The sequence below is a fragment of the Chanodichthys erythropterus genome, chromosome 13 (assembly GCF_024489055.1).
Source record: "Chanodichthys erythropterus isolate Z2021 chromosome 13, ASM2448905v1, whole genome shotgun sequence".
NCBI lineage: Eukaryota > Metazoa > Chordata > Actinopteri > Cypriniformes > Xenocyprididae > Chanodichthys > Chanodichthys erythropterus.
Genome location: NC_090233.1, coordinates 16,810,923 through 16,825,478, shown reverse-complemented (window position 1 = coordinate 16,825,478; position 14,556 = coordinate 16,810,923). Strand labels below are relative to the sequence as shown.

Below are 14,556 nucleotides of genomic sequence, written 5' to 3'. Positions count from 1 at the left end.
TCAGTTCTCATTCAGTAGTGTCAGTGCAGTCAACTCAATAATATTGTTGAATATTAAGTGTCCCTTATGAAAAATTAAAGTCCACACCACATCTATAACAATAACGTAATTAATTTAGAAATTTACCAGAATTTTGTGAGTGAAAATTGTTTGTACACCTTTTTTTCAGTGTATATGAATTGGAATGCAGGGACTTTGTCTTTTTTCAGTTCTGTTCTTAGATTTGCATCAGATTGATAAAAAAAAAGAAAAAAGTTTTAAATGCGTTAATGACTAATGAAATCTAGTAGTTTTACATTTTCCAAAGAAATGTGAGGGTGCTTTCCAATTAAAGCCCCCTCCAGGGTGCTAGGGTGTTTTGGGTGGTTGTCAGGGTGTTGCTATGCAGTTGCTGAGGTGTTCAAATGGTTGCTGGATGGATGCTTACTGGCCCAGTCAAATGAGTCAACTCCTAAAGGCGCATTTACATCAGGAACCATAAATGTAATGACACTATAACGATAACTATATAAGCGTCCACTCCAACGCATGATAATGTTATGTTTATTATAAGCAGGCACTGCAGTTATGTTGTCTTCTACTTCCAGTGCTTAAGCTCTTTAAAGCAGGATGGATTAGATGTCAGTATTTTTGTCATTTATTAGTTAAAAAAAATCATTCTGAAAGTGATTCCATTGATATTATTCCTTTGTCTTGTTATTGTTATAGTTGTGGTGTGGACATAAATTTTTTCATAGAATTAGCACGATAATTAATCCGTTATAATTATCATTGCAGTTATCGTCTTTGGTGTAAATTGGCCTGAAATCTCTATGATGTTCTGGTCCCTAAATATGGCTTGGGTCCCTGCTAAGTATATGGGATTTTTTTTTTTTTTTTTCTCAAACATATCGTTGCCCACCAGTTCTCAAGGGGGTGCCCAAGTCTAAAAATAATTTTAATGTAGTTATATTAACACAATCTAAAAAAAACACTAAAAATAAAGATGTACAACATTAAACTGACCACTTGTGTGTCTACTGATTTTGTCTCTCTGCCATCACTTCTGCAGGCCCATGTGAAGGCTCAGTTGTCCAAAAAGACACAGCTTCTGGCCATCATGAGCAGAAAGCACCAGGAACTGGAGAGCAGGCTGGATGATATGATCACACGCATCCACAAGGAAACGCAGGAGATCAAAGAACTAGAGCAACAGCTTACTGATGGTGAGGAAATGTAAAGATTTTTTTTAAACCTTTATTGGATAAAAATGCTTGGATTTATTGAGAATTTATGGATGAATACAATATATTTAAATTTAAATAAGTAAGAAGAATCAATCTCCACTCATTTAGGTCAGATAGCTGCTAATGAAGCACTTAAGCGTGACCTGGAGGGCATCATCTCAGGTCTCCAGGAGTATCTGCAGGGGATGAAGGAACAAGCACGAAGAGCGCAGTCAGATTGCAGGCGTCTGCAGAGGGAGAAAGATGTTCTGCAGCACCTCCTATGTGAGAAGGAGCTTCAGTGCACACAGCTGGAGAAAGATGCTCGGAGTGCTGAAAACACACGGGAGGTTAGATTCTTTTTTTGACACCATGCTCAACGGTGCAGTTTTAATACACCACTCTGTAATAATATGTCAAATCAACATTATCATATTGTTTGTTGTGTTGTAGGAGCTGCAGCATCAGCAGCAGCAGGAGTTGGAGGATCTGAGGAAGGAGAACAAAGAGCTGACGCAAGCTCAGGGTCAGGTCAGTGAATATGAGGCAGAGCTGGAAACCCAACTGCAGGAGAGAGATACTGAGGCCACACAACTGAGGGAGGAGCTGAGCAGACTGCGTCGACTCAGTCAAGTAGGAAATCTCTTCATAGATTTTTACACATTTATCCATAATATAATATAGTTTTTTTAAAGGAATAGTTCACCTGAAAATAAAAAATCTGTTTTTGTTTTTTTCTTTTCAATTCACAAAAAAACCACTTGTGCACTATATTTAAAATATTGCTGATATGTCCTCTTACATCTTCTTGAAATCCTTCAACAACAAGCTGGATCTAACATAAAAGTATTTACTTTTGTCACTTTTGTTCAATTGAATGCATCCTTGCTGAATAAAATGTATTAAATGACGCATAGAAAAATCACATTTAAAATACAATAATAATATTCAACCAAAAAACAATTATAGTTTTATTTTAATTTATAGATTTATTTAGTATTATCATATGACATCCCCTTCAATTCTAAATTAAAATCTATGTGCCATGTGCTTGACATTTTTGGCAACAAGGAAGTGAAGGAGACATGAGCACATGTTCAGTCACAATCTGTCAAAGCTCCATTGTGAGTTCATTTTAGACTAGGAAATACATATCATTTCAATTTAAAAAATATTCATTGTATATCCAAATGTGTTTTCTAAAGTTTTTGGCCATTTTTAATGCACATTTTGTAAATTCATTAACTCAAATACCAAAAAAAATTTGTGTGGTATGCAAGTCCTATTAGGGGGTAGATTTTTTTCTGTATAGCTGCACTATTGTTTATTACTGGCAGGGCAGTATAATAGCCTTTTTGCCTGTGTTTTAGGTTTATGTTATTAAGTTTTATAGAAGACAGAGGAAAAGCTACCGTATCCAGAAAGTATTGATGTTAGTGATGACAGCGCATCAGGAAATAAGGTCGCTGCTTGGGAAGTTCCTGGAAGCAGTGGTAGTGATGGAAGAGATGAAGAATAGAAGTCATAGATTGTGGAAGTCAGGCATTTGCATACATTATCCTATGCAAGATATGATCCATACTTCAACCAGAGAAAAGTCAGGAAAGATGCCCCTGCCTACTGGCCTTACTACACTGACAATCAGGGATGCTCCAAAAATGATGACTAAACGGGTCAAGATCGAGTTAGGTGCGGAAAGTGTGGGTTACACTGAAAAAGATGAATCTTGTTGCTTTTCACTCATGCTACAATCAATGATTTGGAATTCCAAGAAAGAAACAATGCTAAAGATTGTTTTAATGTTTTTTAAAAAAAACTAAGACATGGTTTCACTATTTTCCAGGCAGTGAAGTTACATCTGAATTCACATGTGAGTTCCAAATGAAATAAAGCAGTACAAGCTGAAATGGAATGTTAATAAAGATTTTTAATGTTTTTTGAAACACTAAGACCTTTTCACTACATTTCAGGTAGTGAAAATGCATTTGAATTTGTGTGCAGTATTGCCAAATTATTTACCCTAATAGGACAATGTCAGTTATACAACCCGAATTCCGGAAATGTTGGGACATTTTTTAAATTTGAATAAAATGAAAACTAAAAGACTTTCAAATCACATGAGCCAATATTTTATTCACAATAGAACATAGATAACATAACAAATGTTTAAACAGAGAAATTTTACAATATTATCCACTAAATGAGCTCATTTCAAATTTGATGCCTGCTACAGGTCTCAAAAAAAAAAATGTTGGAACGGGGGCAACAAATGGCTGAAAAAGCAAGAAGATTCAGCTGGGAGAACATCTATTTTCTATTGTGAATAAAATATTGGCTCATGTAATTTGAAAGTCTTTTAGTTTTAATTTTATTCAAATTTAAAAAACATACCAACATTTCTGGAATTCGGTTGTAAATGACGAAAGAAAAAAAAAAGGTCAAAGGTCAAATTTTTGGAAAATTATTTTAGCCTTAAATATATGTAAAATATAAAGTCATTACTTTTTTCTAACTGTGATTTCATAATCCGTCCCATAGAGGGTTAAAAAAAAGATCTTACTGACTCCAAAACTTTTGAACATTAGTGTAGTATTTGAATATGTGGAAGAGTGAATAACTAAAATTTAATTTGTTCCTCAGACATATGGCTTTAAAACACTAGAGATATAATAGACTAGTAGTGAACTTTTTAACTGAACTATCCTTTTAAAGTTTAAGTTTAACATTTAAGTTTTCTTGTCCTCAATTTACAGATGGAGCACTCTGCACTGCAGGCAGAGCTGCAGAAAGAAAGACAGGCAAAGGAGAATGCTTTGGCAAAGATGCACATGGCTGCCGACAGAGAGCTTGAGAACACAGAGCTTCTGCAACAAGTCAACACTCTCCAGGTGTGTTACTGCACTTCAGACCTAATACCAGAGTTATAATGCTCAGTGAGACTTTTTCCTGTATTAGCATGGGAAAATTCTTGGAAAGACAGAAGGATGGACAACTGAAGTATAAACACTGCTTACTTCATTCAAACCCTTCTCACTGCCTGTAAAAAAGTGTACTGTACATTCTGCTGCTTGGCTAAAAATGTGTTTCACAGGAGGAGAGAGACAGTTTTAAGGAGAAGGTGGATGCTCTTCAGGGTGATTTAGAGCAAGTTAGGGAGGAGCTGATTTGCCCTGAGAAAGTGGCTAAACATTTAGGAGAGCTGACAAGAGCCATAGCTACAGGACAAGAGGAACTAAGGTATGATAGATTTTTATTATATATTTTAGCAAATTAATAAATGAATAATCTCACATTCTCACATTCAAATCCAGACTCAAAACATATCTTTTTATCTATGCATTTGCTGATTGAGCACTGTGCTATGTCTGAACTGTTCGCGTTTTATTTTATACGTATTATCTTTTTATTCTTTTAATTCCTTTTCCTGTTTTTATTTCATTTTTAATGTATTTTATATCTTTTATGTATCACCTTGTTATTTCTGACCTGTAATGCGTTTTAAAAATTGCTGTCTGGTTGAAGGAGCTGGGAGAATTAGGAAGAAAGTGATTAGGTTAAAATTTGGGGGACAAACCATGGGGAAATTTGAGCTGTGGTGCATGGTTAAGATATCTCTGGATTACAGTCAGGACACTTTCCAAAAGGGGAAATTTCCAAAGGGGAAATTTAAACTGTGTTGCATAGATAAGATATCTCCAGAAGGGGGATTAGGGCTGTGTGGCGCAGTTTGAGGTGTCTTGGCAAAAGGGGAGATTGAAACTTTGTTTATCAGTTTGAAGTGCCATTTTGAAAAAGAAAGATCCATTTAGATCTGCTCTGATGGATAGATCCGTTTAGATCCACTCTGACGGACAACAACAACAACAAAAATCTCCCTAAGACTTCCTAGCTCATCCATCCAGATAGCAAAATTCTGTTTTTACTGTTATTTCCTTTCCTTATGTTCTATTTTTATTATTATTCTTTATGTAAAGCACTTTGAATTACCATTGTGTATGAAATGTGCTATACAAATAAAATTGCCTTGCCTTGCCTAATAATTGAACTGTGTGGCTACAGATGTGTCCATCAGATGGTGATATGTCTTTGTTATCTCATCCAGTTGCAGCTTTGAAGACCTTGGGGAACCAGTGAACAAGAAATTTATAGAGCTACAACAGGAGGTGCGTTGTATAGTATCTGCTGCTCAGAGAGATAGAGATGAGGCCCAGCATTGCCAGGACAGACTTGCTGGAGAGATGAGTTCGCTCAAAGAGAGACTTAGGAAGTATCAAGAGAGATACCAGACTCAGGTGTGCTGACATTGTGGCATTCAGTTCATCATTATTTGAAATATCATCAATCAGATGCTCACATATTCCAGTATAATGTCTTCCTATGAAGTGATGCTGATCTCCCTCTGTTTGATTCCAGCAGGCAGCAGAGAAGTGTGGTGAGGAGGCAGAGCTCCATAGGTTAAGGGAGGAGCTGGAAGATGCTCATGAACAGCAGTACTTGATGCTGAAGCGTTTAGAGGAGACCGAAATCGACAGGGACCGTCTACTTGCTGAATTAGAAGAACAAGATAAACAGGTGCCAGAATGAGAGTGTTTAACATATTCAAAATTTTAAAGGGGTTCTATTATGCCCTTTTACGAAGTCTTGATTTTGTTTTTGGGGTGTACAAGAATAGGTTTTCATGCTTGACTGTTGAAAAAACACATTATTTTTCACATATTTTACAATATTTCAGCACCTCTCTTCCCAGTCTTTCTCAAATGCTCTGTTTAGTTCTTGTTTCGATGAAGCCCCTCCTTTCAAAATACGAAATGTGCTCTGATTGGTTAGTTGGCCTAGTGTGTTGTGATTGGCAAACTACTTAGAGCGTGTTCCAGAAATGTCACTCCCCTTACCATATTTCATAAGTTTTATCTGCTCAGGTATAAACATTAATGATGGCATCAATTTTGCCATACCAATTCGAGCCAGATTCATACCCTGAGAATATTTACTTACAAGAGGATCGTGCCGAACCTTAGCAAACACAGATTTTACAGAATGTTTCAGTGTTAAGTTCCTAAGGTTCAGTGTACAGTCTTACAAAAGCAAGAGCTTACAAAAGCGAGAGCCCTGTAGCTAAACACTACATCAACACTTTAATGTTAGCTAGCAGGCTAGCAGAGCCTTTGTTTACATCGTAGCAACAACATAAAACTTATCATTGGAACTATTAATAGAAAACAAATAATAATAAATACTTTACAGGTTGTGATCCACAAACTGATTGTCCCGACAAAAAGGGAACTGCTCCGTCTTTCAGGAGAAGCTTTTGTCCGTAACTGGCATTGTACTGTCTTAGTTTTTGGAAGCTGTCCTCTGTAAATTGTGCAGCACACAAACAAACGTTGGCGTTCTAATGTTCAGTAACAGTGTTAAAAATAAACTTTAACCACTGTTTTCTAAATCTGTCCACCTTAGGAAGGCCAAACAAAGGGGTTTTGAAACAGGGGTGGAAAAAACAGTGTCTCTTCGACATGGCAAAAACACACTACTAAAGCAGGTCATCTTCGTCGTCTCCAGTGCAGCTCAACTAGACATCGCCCCCTTTTTTTTGCATATTCCTTGTGCAGGGACTATTTAATTGAGTGACATTTGGAAGAAGTGCCTTGTAGTCCCAACGAGCTGTTTGTAGTTCTTGAAAAGTGGTTTCTGTTAAAGAAAATATCCTCCTTTAGAGTGGACTTTGAGCTTTGTAACCTTGCAGATCTTTAATGCTCAAACAACATTACACACTAATTAAAGTTAAAGTGAAAAATGTAATTGGACCTCTTTAAACATCTTTAGTTACATTTGTTTGCCACCTTCTTGATTTTGTTCTGTTTTGCTCAGTTTTAAGATTAAATGCATAGTTAAGTCATGAAACTCTTCAAAGAACTGATTGTACTTCACTCATGCCAGTAGCAGCAGCATAGAATATCCATTCTTAACAATATAATGCTGTTAAATCTATTTCCAGAGTTGTCATGATTGAGATACCTTCAGAGCTTAAATCAAAATGTAATGTTAGGGAACCTATGTTGTAATGTGGGGAACCTTTTTTATTTACCCTTTGACCCTATGGACAACTAAATAACTGAATGAGAATGCTTTACTTTCAGTCAGCCGTGATTCATTTTACTTTGGATATAGCTTTTGTTGTTGTTGTTGTTGTTCAAGATGAAAGCTGAGGAGAGCCAGACTCAGGAGCAGTTAGATTCTCTCAGTCTGGAGTTGCAGGCACTCAGGAGATCATTTTCCTCTGCTGACAGAATGGCTGCCCAACAACTGTCTGCAGCTAAGGACAAACTTCACTCACTTCACAGCACTATAGAAAAAATACATCTGGAGAGAGCAGCGGTAAGACAAAGTGCAGGCTACTTAAGATCTTTTTGGAGCAACATCAATGTGAGAGATGTTCACTGATGATGATGTGTTTATATGCATGTAGAATGCAGAGGAGTTACAGAGCACCAAGATTCAGGCTGCCCAAGCCATTCAGGACTTGGCTAGTGCTGAAGCAGAAATCCAGGTTCTCCAGAAGCTTTTGACAGATAGGGTAATGTACAGTATCTGCTCAGTATCGTTAGACTTCATTCTTCCGTTTTATCATCCTTTCAACGGATCTCTGACATTTTATGATTGTCGCATTTCACCACCTAGTGGCAGTCGCACTGAACTTTCAAATTGATCATGAAGAACCCTCAGCTTATTCACTATGGTAAAATTAATGAATAATGAATGTGTGAATTTGTGCACCCAAAACCAATTACCCCCAATACATTTGAAAGAAAAGCATAGTATGTTTTCTAGAGCTAATCAGTGTAAACTGTTATGTAATTACAATAATTATTTATAATGGCCCATTTTAAAGAAATAGTGTTTAAAGAATAAGTTTAATTCTTAAACTTATTTTAGTTAAGAAAATATTTTTAATTCTCACATCATGCTCATAGTTTTGATTAGAATACATCACATCTTGTCAGGCAGTCACATATGGTCTAGCTGCAAAAGGTCAAATGTGGTGTTTCGGTGCACCAAAAGCTCAAATCGAAATATCAGAATATTCTGCATACTTGATTTTCGAAACTCCATGTAGTTCCTGTACTACTCTCAATTGGAAATGAATGACTTCCAGCATCTCGCTTGTCAGAGATAGTGAAAAGGTGGCTTTAGTTTGTTAATGCCCTGTTAATGCTACATTAATGCATTCCCTGGTTTCTTTTGAATGAAGGTTCATGAGACAGATGGGAATCTCCACAGTGTCCCAAACTCTAGTATTCAACAGCAAGATTTGGACAGATTAAACCAAACCTTGAAAAGGCAACAAGCTCAGACCAAACGTCTCAAAGATCAACTTACACAAGCCAAAGAAGGTTTGTTTGCCATCTTTCCATTGGTAACTCCTCACAAACACCCTAGCATCATGGTGGCGTGTTTTGTGGCGAAGAAAGCACCATGCATATTTCCTTCAATGCAAAAATTTACTTGTTATATATTGTTGTTTGTATAGATAACAACGGAAATCTAGAAGAGCTGCTGGACGAGATTGGAGCCCTGAGGGAGACTCTTCTACAGCAGAATAACTTCCTGTCCAGTTTAGTAGATCCCCTGCCAAACACAGGATATTGGTACTATGTACCATCAAATCAGAATGTAAGATATCATATTTTGAAAAATGTTATTTTAGCATTAGAAAAGGAATACTCTTGTAAGTGACTTGACTTTACCAGTGTCAGTTTTGTATTATAATCAGCATGTTATTCGTCTTCAGGCCCCTAGTTTGGGATCTCAGGGCACGCAAGACTCTGGATTGGGCTTTGTGCACCCTCAGGCCCCTGAGAGAGGCCGACGGTCTGGCCACAGAGCACAAAGGGAAAAAAGACCTCCTGTTAATGGAGGATACTGGGTCTACTCCCCCCATCCGCACGCTCAAGGAAAGAGAGGCAAGTGCCACAGTCTCTCTCTTCAACATCATCATGGTAATGAATATCATGTCAAAGCTGTTAAATCTGTCCACATGTTTTCTCAGATGCTCAGATGTTCAGAGACAGTGGAAGAGAGAGCGATATGGATGGGACACGCTTTACACCTCCATCTGGCTCTGCTGGATTTACTTTACCTGATGGTACCGCTTTTCCTTCGGGTTCATTTATCTATAGTCACCCGGTACATGGCCTCCCCACTGGCTCAAGTACAGTCTTCTACGGGCCACCTCCTGATGGAGCCAGGCTGGTGTACGGACCTCCTCCCAGCAATCTTACTATTCCTCTGGTGCCCAGCGGGACACTGCACTGTAATGTGCCTGGACACCAGGACTTGGTGAGAGATACTATATACAAATTTCAAGTTAAACTGAGCTCTATTATTTCCTGTTGAATTAAACCACTGTTACATTATTTTACATAATTTTACAGTAATTTATAAATATATTAGACTTTAAATGTATTAGACATTTTATTTAACATTACATTTTTACATTGACAATATTTACATACACAATATTATATTGCAATATTAATCAGAATTTTATAACATAATGCAAGCACGATTACCCAATTAAGACAATATTCCAATTATGGGGAAATTTGAATATATATATTTTTTAAATATTAATAGAGATCAAAAGTATTGTGAGTTTTTGCAATGGTATTTTACAAATAATGTTCTCGTGTGCTATTGTTTGGAAACGTAATACTTTTGTTTACCAAGGATGCATTCAGTTGATCAAAAGTGACTGTTCTTTTGAACCTTCCATTCATCAAAGAATCAAAAAAAAAAAAAAAATCATAATTTCAACAAAACATTAAGATGCACAACTGTTTTCAACATTGATTATAATAAGATAACATTAGCCACTTTTTCACCATCAAGCCGAGCAGTTCCAGTTATATTTCCACTTGAGCCTGGTACAGCATGGCACGATTACAAACCATTCTCAGTCAGGAATTCTCAGCACGATTGGTTGGTAATAAAATTAATAATATAATTTCAGTAAAATTGAAAGAAATATCTGATCATCCTCCTCCAACTCTGTTGCTATTTACATTTCATATCATCTGTAAACCAATCTGCGTTACCAAGGCAACAACTGATGCATTTGTATTACATTCCAAAGAGCTCTGTTTTCAGTCCCATAGTGAAAAATAAAAACCATATCCGTACCGGCTGGGCCGGATCGGCACGGAATGGAATGGTTAAGCAACAAGAATGGTTTGGCTCAACGGTGGAAAATCGGCTGTTGATAAAGTTTCTTGTGCACCAAAATAAGCATATTAGAATGATTTCTGAAGGATTGTGACACTAAAGACTGACTCCAGGCTGAAAATTAAATATTAAATGTAAAATAAGTAAATTAAATTTTCAGATATTTTCAAATAGAAAACAGTTATTTTAAATTGTAATAATATTTCACAGTATTACTGTTGATCGAATAAATGCAGCCTTGGTGAGCATAAGAAACTTCTTTCAAAAACATTAAAAAATATAACTGATCCCAAATTTTTGCACTGTAGTGTACTTGGAATTTTTTTAAATCAGAAAGTAAGTTTTGGTAAAAGTAGTTTTGGTTTGTGTTTCAGGAGCGTGATCTGAAGAAGGCAGAGCGTAGGCTGAGAGAGGAGTGTGCTGATAGAGTTCACAGTGAGGAAGAAAAGCACACACTGCAGGAAAAAACAACAGAGCTGCAGCAGGAAATCAAACGTCTGCGCAGGACTATCCACACACTGCAGCGCCACACGTCAGTGAGCATGGCAACACCAATATATCATACTCAATATGAACTCAGCATAACACACAGCAACTCTGAAATGTAAACTACATATTATTGATACATTTATCAATAATAATTTAATATCTAGTGCCTTTCATTTTTTTTGGTTCATCAGGAGTGGGCTGGAAAGCACTCTATTGAATGCAGAGGAGGAGCAGTGTGTGCTGGGAGAGGTTGAGTGTGTGGAGAAGACCCTGCTGAAGCGCAGAGCAGAGCTCAGAGAAGCTGACAGACGGCTTCTAGAGGCTGAGACAGAGCTTAAAGACACTCGAGCCAAGGTCTGACTCTAGTGTTCATCTTAGTTGGGGAGCCACTCTCTTAACTACATTTTTCAGTAGCACATTTTTCTGTTCACACAGAACGTGTTTTTACATTCCACTGCGCTACTTTTCCATTATTTATTTTTTTTACGTTAAAGGACTAGAGAGACGTTTAACCGTTGCTCTCACGTCTCACATCTTTTCCAGCATCTTGTTCATGATGAGGCACTCAAGTTAAAAAAAGTTCAGCTTTTACAAAAAAAACACTCCCGACCTGCATCTTGCTTTTTAAAAGCAAAAACACATTCTATGTAAATGACCCCTTACAGTAGTCCCGTGTACAGTAGCTCATGTCCTCTCTCTCTCCCTCCACTTTCCTATCAAATCTTCAGTATGATATATGACATAAAATAAGTATAATATTGACATAAAAATTATTGAAAAAAAAACATTGTGCTCCCTGTACAATAAATATTTATCTAAATACTGCTGTTAATCAATGTTTTTTATTTAGTTATATAAATTAAGGTTTTTATAGTTTTTTTATTAATTTGATTATTTTGTTTATTTATATCAGTTGATACACTACCATTCAAAAGTTTAGCATCAAATAAGGTTTTTTTGTTTTAAAGAAATTAATACTTTTATTCACCAGTTATTTTGACCAGTAAAGAAATTTGTTACAAAAGATTTATATTTCCAATAAATGCTTTTCTTTTGAACCTTTTATTCATCAAAGAATCCTAAAAAATGTATTATACTAAGCAGCACAAATGTTTTCAACATAATAATAATGAACTATAATAATAATAATAAGAACTGTTTCTTGAGCAGCACGTCAGCATATTAGAATTAATTCTGAAGGATCATGTGACACTGAAAACAAGAGTAATGATGCTGAAAATTCAGCTTTGACATCACAGGAATAAACAATATTTTAAACATGCTAAATATTAAATAACTTAAAATATTAAAATAGAAGTTATTTATTAATTATTTTAAAAAGTAACTTGACTGTGGTTAAACTACATTAAATAAACAAAGTAGCTTTCCTAACACTGGTCTTCCTAAATATTACATGTATACATCAACTTCCAAATTGCTATGTCTAATGCATGTGGGTTTGCAGACTAAAGAGAGTGTTCAGCGCTACAATGAGGCCAGGAGGCGAGTGGAAGAGACAGAACGAGAGCTGGTGGAGATAGAACAGAGAGCTCAAGACAGCGCCACAATGCTGGTCCAAACCAAACAACAGCTCAGGTGAACACAATTGCATTGAACACACATTGAAAAAAACTAATTACTATTTTCAATTCTGAATCCTTACAACTGCTGTGTGTAATTTATACATCATTAGTGGCACCAAACAGAACCGTTTCAAAAAGGTTTGCCAAACTCTTTTTTTGTTCAGACAAAAAGGTAGCATGGTGTTGAAAGCAAGTGTTTACACATTCGGGGGAAATCAACCTATGAATGGTTTAATGTAAATATTTTAACATAAAAAAAATATAGCAGCTTTTAAGGAAGTTTAGTTTGAGCTGGAGAACTTGGTATTAGGAAAAATTGAAATGTAAATGTGCTACTGAAGGAATCTTCAAGAGGAGGTTAAGGAGCTGCAAAAAAGGAAACGGGACCAAGAACAGACTCTACAAGAAGTAGAGGAGGTCCTCGCATGTCAAGATGCAAAGTTTCAAGAAGTCAACAGAAAGCTTGATAGGGTGACTGACAGGTACTACAACTATAATTTCAGTAAATCACTGAATGCAGAAAATTTCTCTCCACTGAACTGTCTGTCTCTTGTATATAGACTGGAAACTGCTGAGAAAGAGCTCAGAGAGACCCAGAACCTTGAGGTGAAACTCCTGCAGAGCTGCAGAGAGACAGAAGACAGCCTAACACAACGCAAAACTGAACTGGGCAAAGTCAACACTCAGGTAACACGTGTAAAGACACTGATACTTTAATTTAGCAAAAACTAATTAAATAGTTCAAAAATGACAGTAAAGACATAATGCAACAAATAATTTGGTTTTAAATAAATGCTGTTCTTCAAAATTTCTGCCCACCAAATCCTGGGGGGAAAAAATGGTTTTCAAACTTTCTTTAAATAGCACTTCTTTCAGCCATGATCATAAGAAATGTTTCTTGAGCACCAAATCAGCATTTTAGAATGATTTCCAAAGGATAATTTGAATATATAAAAATAGAAAACAGTTATTTTAAATGGTAATTGAGTTTTACTGTAAATTAACCAAACCTTTGAACAGTATTGTGTAGCTAAAAAAGTATTACATCAGTGTGACTTTGTGGGTCTTGTGTGGGATACAGGTGGTATTGCAGCAGGAGGAGCTGTCTTTGCTGGACAGGAAGCTAGAGCAGTGGAAACAGGAAGAGGAGGTGTTGAGAATTAGTTTGGAGCAGCACAGGCAGGGCCTGTTGGATGTGCTCAGACAGGGAGAAGAGGATGCCAAACACTTACACCAGCGCATTCAGGTTTTTCACACACTCAAAATATCAGTGCAGTGTTTAATTATTTAGGAAATACTTTTGATGAATATTTATGAATGGTCTGGATATGTGTAGGAACTCCGTGTGGATGTGCAGTCTTTGGCCGTGCAGAAGGGAGAGCTGGACTCTCAGCTGTCCGAGAGTAAAGCCAGACTGGCACAGTACAAGAAAGATCAGCAGCAGCAGGAAGAAACCCTGCAGAGCATCCGTTCAGCCATCAAAAAACACACAGCAGGTCTGTTACATTAAGAGTGGGCAGTTTGACATGTCATGACATTAATTTAACATCGTTTAACATCTGTCTCAAACAATAGGGGCTTTCGTACCGAATAGTTTTAGGAACTTAGTTCTACAGAACACAGTTCCTATTCCTGGCATTCACACCAGGAATAGGAACTGTGAAGCAGCCAACAGCGGCGTCTTTAAGCGCGCCATTTATAAATGCTAAAAACTGGTGGATGGAAAAAGATGCAAAAGGAAGCCCGCACACTCTAATAATGAAAAAAAGATGCTAAAAGCCACTGCTTTACTGAAAAATGACAAACATTTCAAACTTTATTGGTCACATGATTAATATAATTTGACATTTTGATCATTTTGGTCTGGTTTTTCTGTGATATATTTTTGTAGCAAGTCAGTAAGTATTATACCAGAGATGAGGTTATCCTAATATATACATATATGTGTCTGTGTAGAGAGGGGAAAAAAATAAAAACTACTGCTTGTGGTACAGAAATGGACAACTTACAAAAATAAGTCTGAATGAGTGGAAAAAAACTGAATAATATCTGTTTGG

The 14,556-nt window shown here is 36.6% G+C and overlaps 1 protein-coding gene across 1 annotated transcript in view; it reads left to right on the top strand.

Annotated features, from left to right (window-relative positions):
• cntrl (centriolin) overlaps nt 1–14,556 on the top strand; it is a 42,331-nt gene that overhangs the window by 16,342 nt on the left and 11,433 nt on the right. The window contains exons 11-30 of the mRNA XM_067407667.1: nt 1,052–1,205; nt 1,335–1,555; nt 1,659–1,838; nt 3,959–4,093; nt 4,297–4,442; nt 5,308–5,497; nt 5,619–5,777; nt 7,401–7,580; nt 7,672–7,779; nt 8,455–8,596; nt 8,734–8,876; nt 8,995–9,166; nt 9,253–9,542; nt 10,802–10,959; nt 11,108–11,270; nt 12,382–12,512; nt 12,841–12,981; nt 13,060–13,186; nt 13,581–13,745; nt 13,836–13,995. Of these exons, the coding sequence (XP_067263768.1) occupies nt 1,052–1,205; nt 1,335–1,555; nt 1,659–1,838; nt 3,959–4,093; nt 4,297–4,442; nt 5,308–5,497; nt 5,619–5,777; nt 7,401–7,580; nt 7,672–7,779; nt 8,455–8,596; nt 8,734–8,876; nt 8,995–9,166; nt 9,253–9,542; nt 10,802–10,959; nt 11,108–11,270; nt 12,382–12,512; nt 12,841–12,981; nt 13,060–13,186; nt 13,581–13,745; nt 13,836–13,995 (3,265 nt within the window). The remainder of the gene's footprint in view (nt 1–1,051; nt 1,206–1,334; nt 1,556–1,658; nt 1,839–3,958; nt 4,094–4,296; nt 4,443–5,307; nt 5,498–5,618; nt 5,778–7,400; nt 7,581–7,671; nt 7,780–8,454; nt 8,597–8,733; nt 8,877–8,994; nt 9,167–9,252; nt 9,543–10,801; nt 10,960–11,107; nt 11,271–12,381; nt 12,513–12,840; nt 12,982–13,059; nt 13,187–13,580; nt 13,746–13,835; nt 13,996–14,556) is intronic.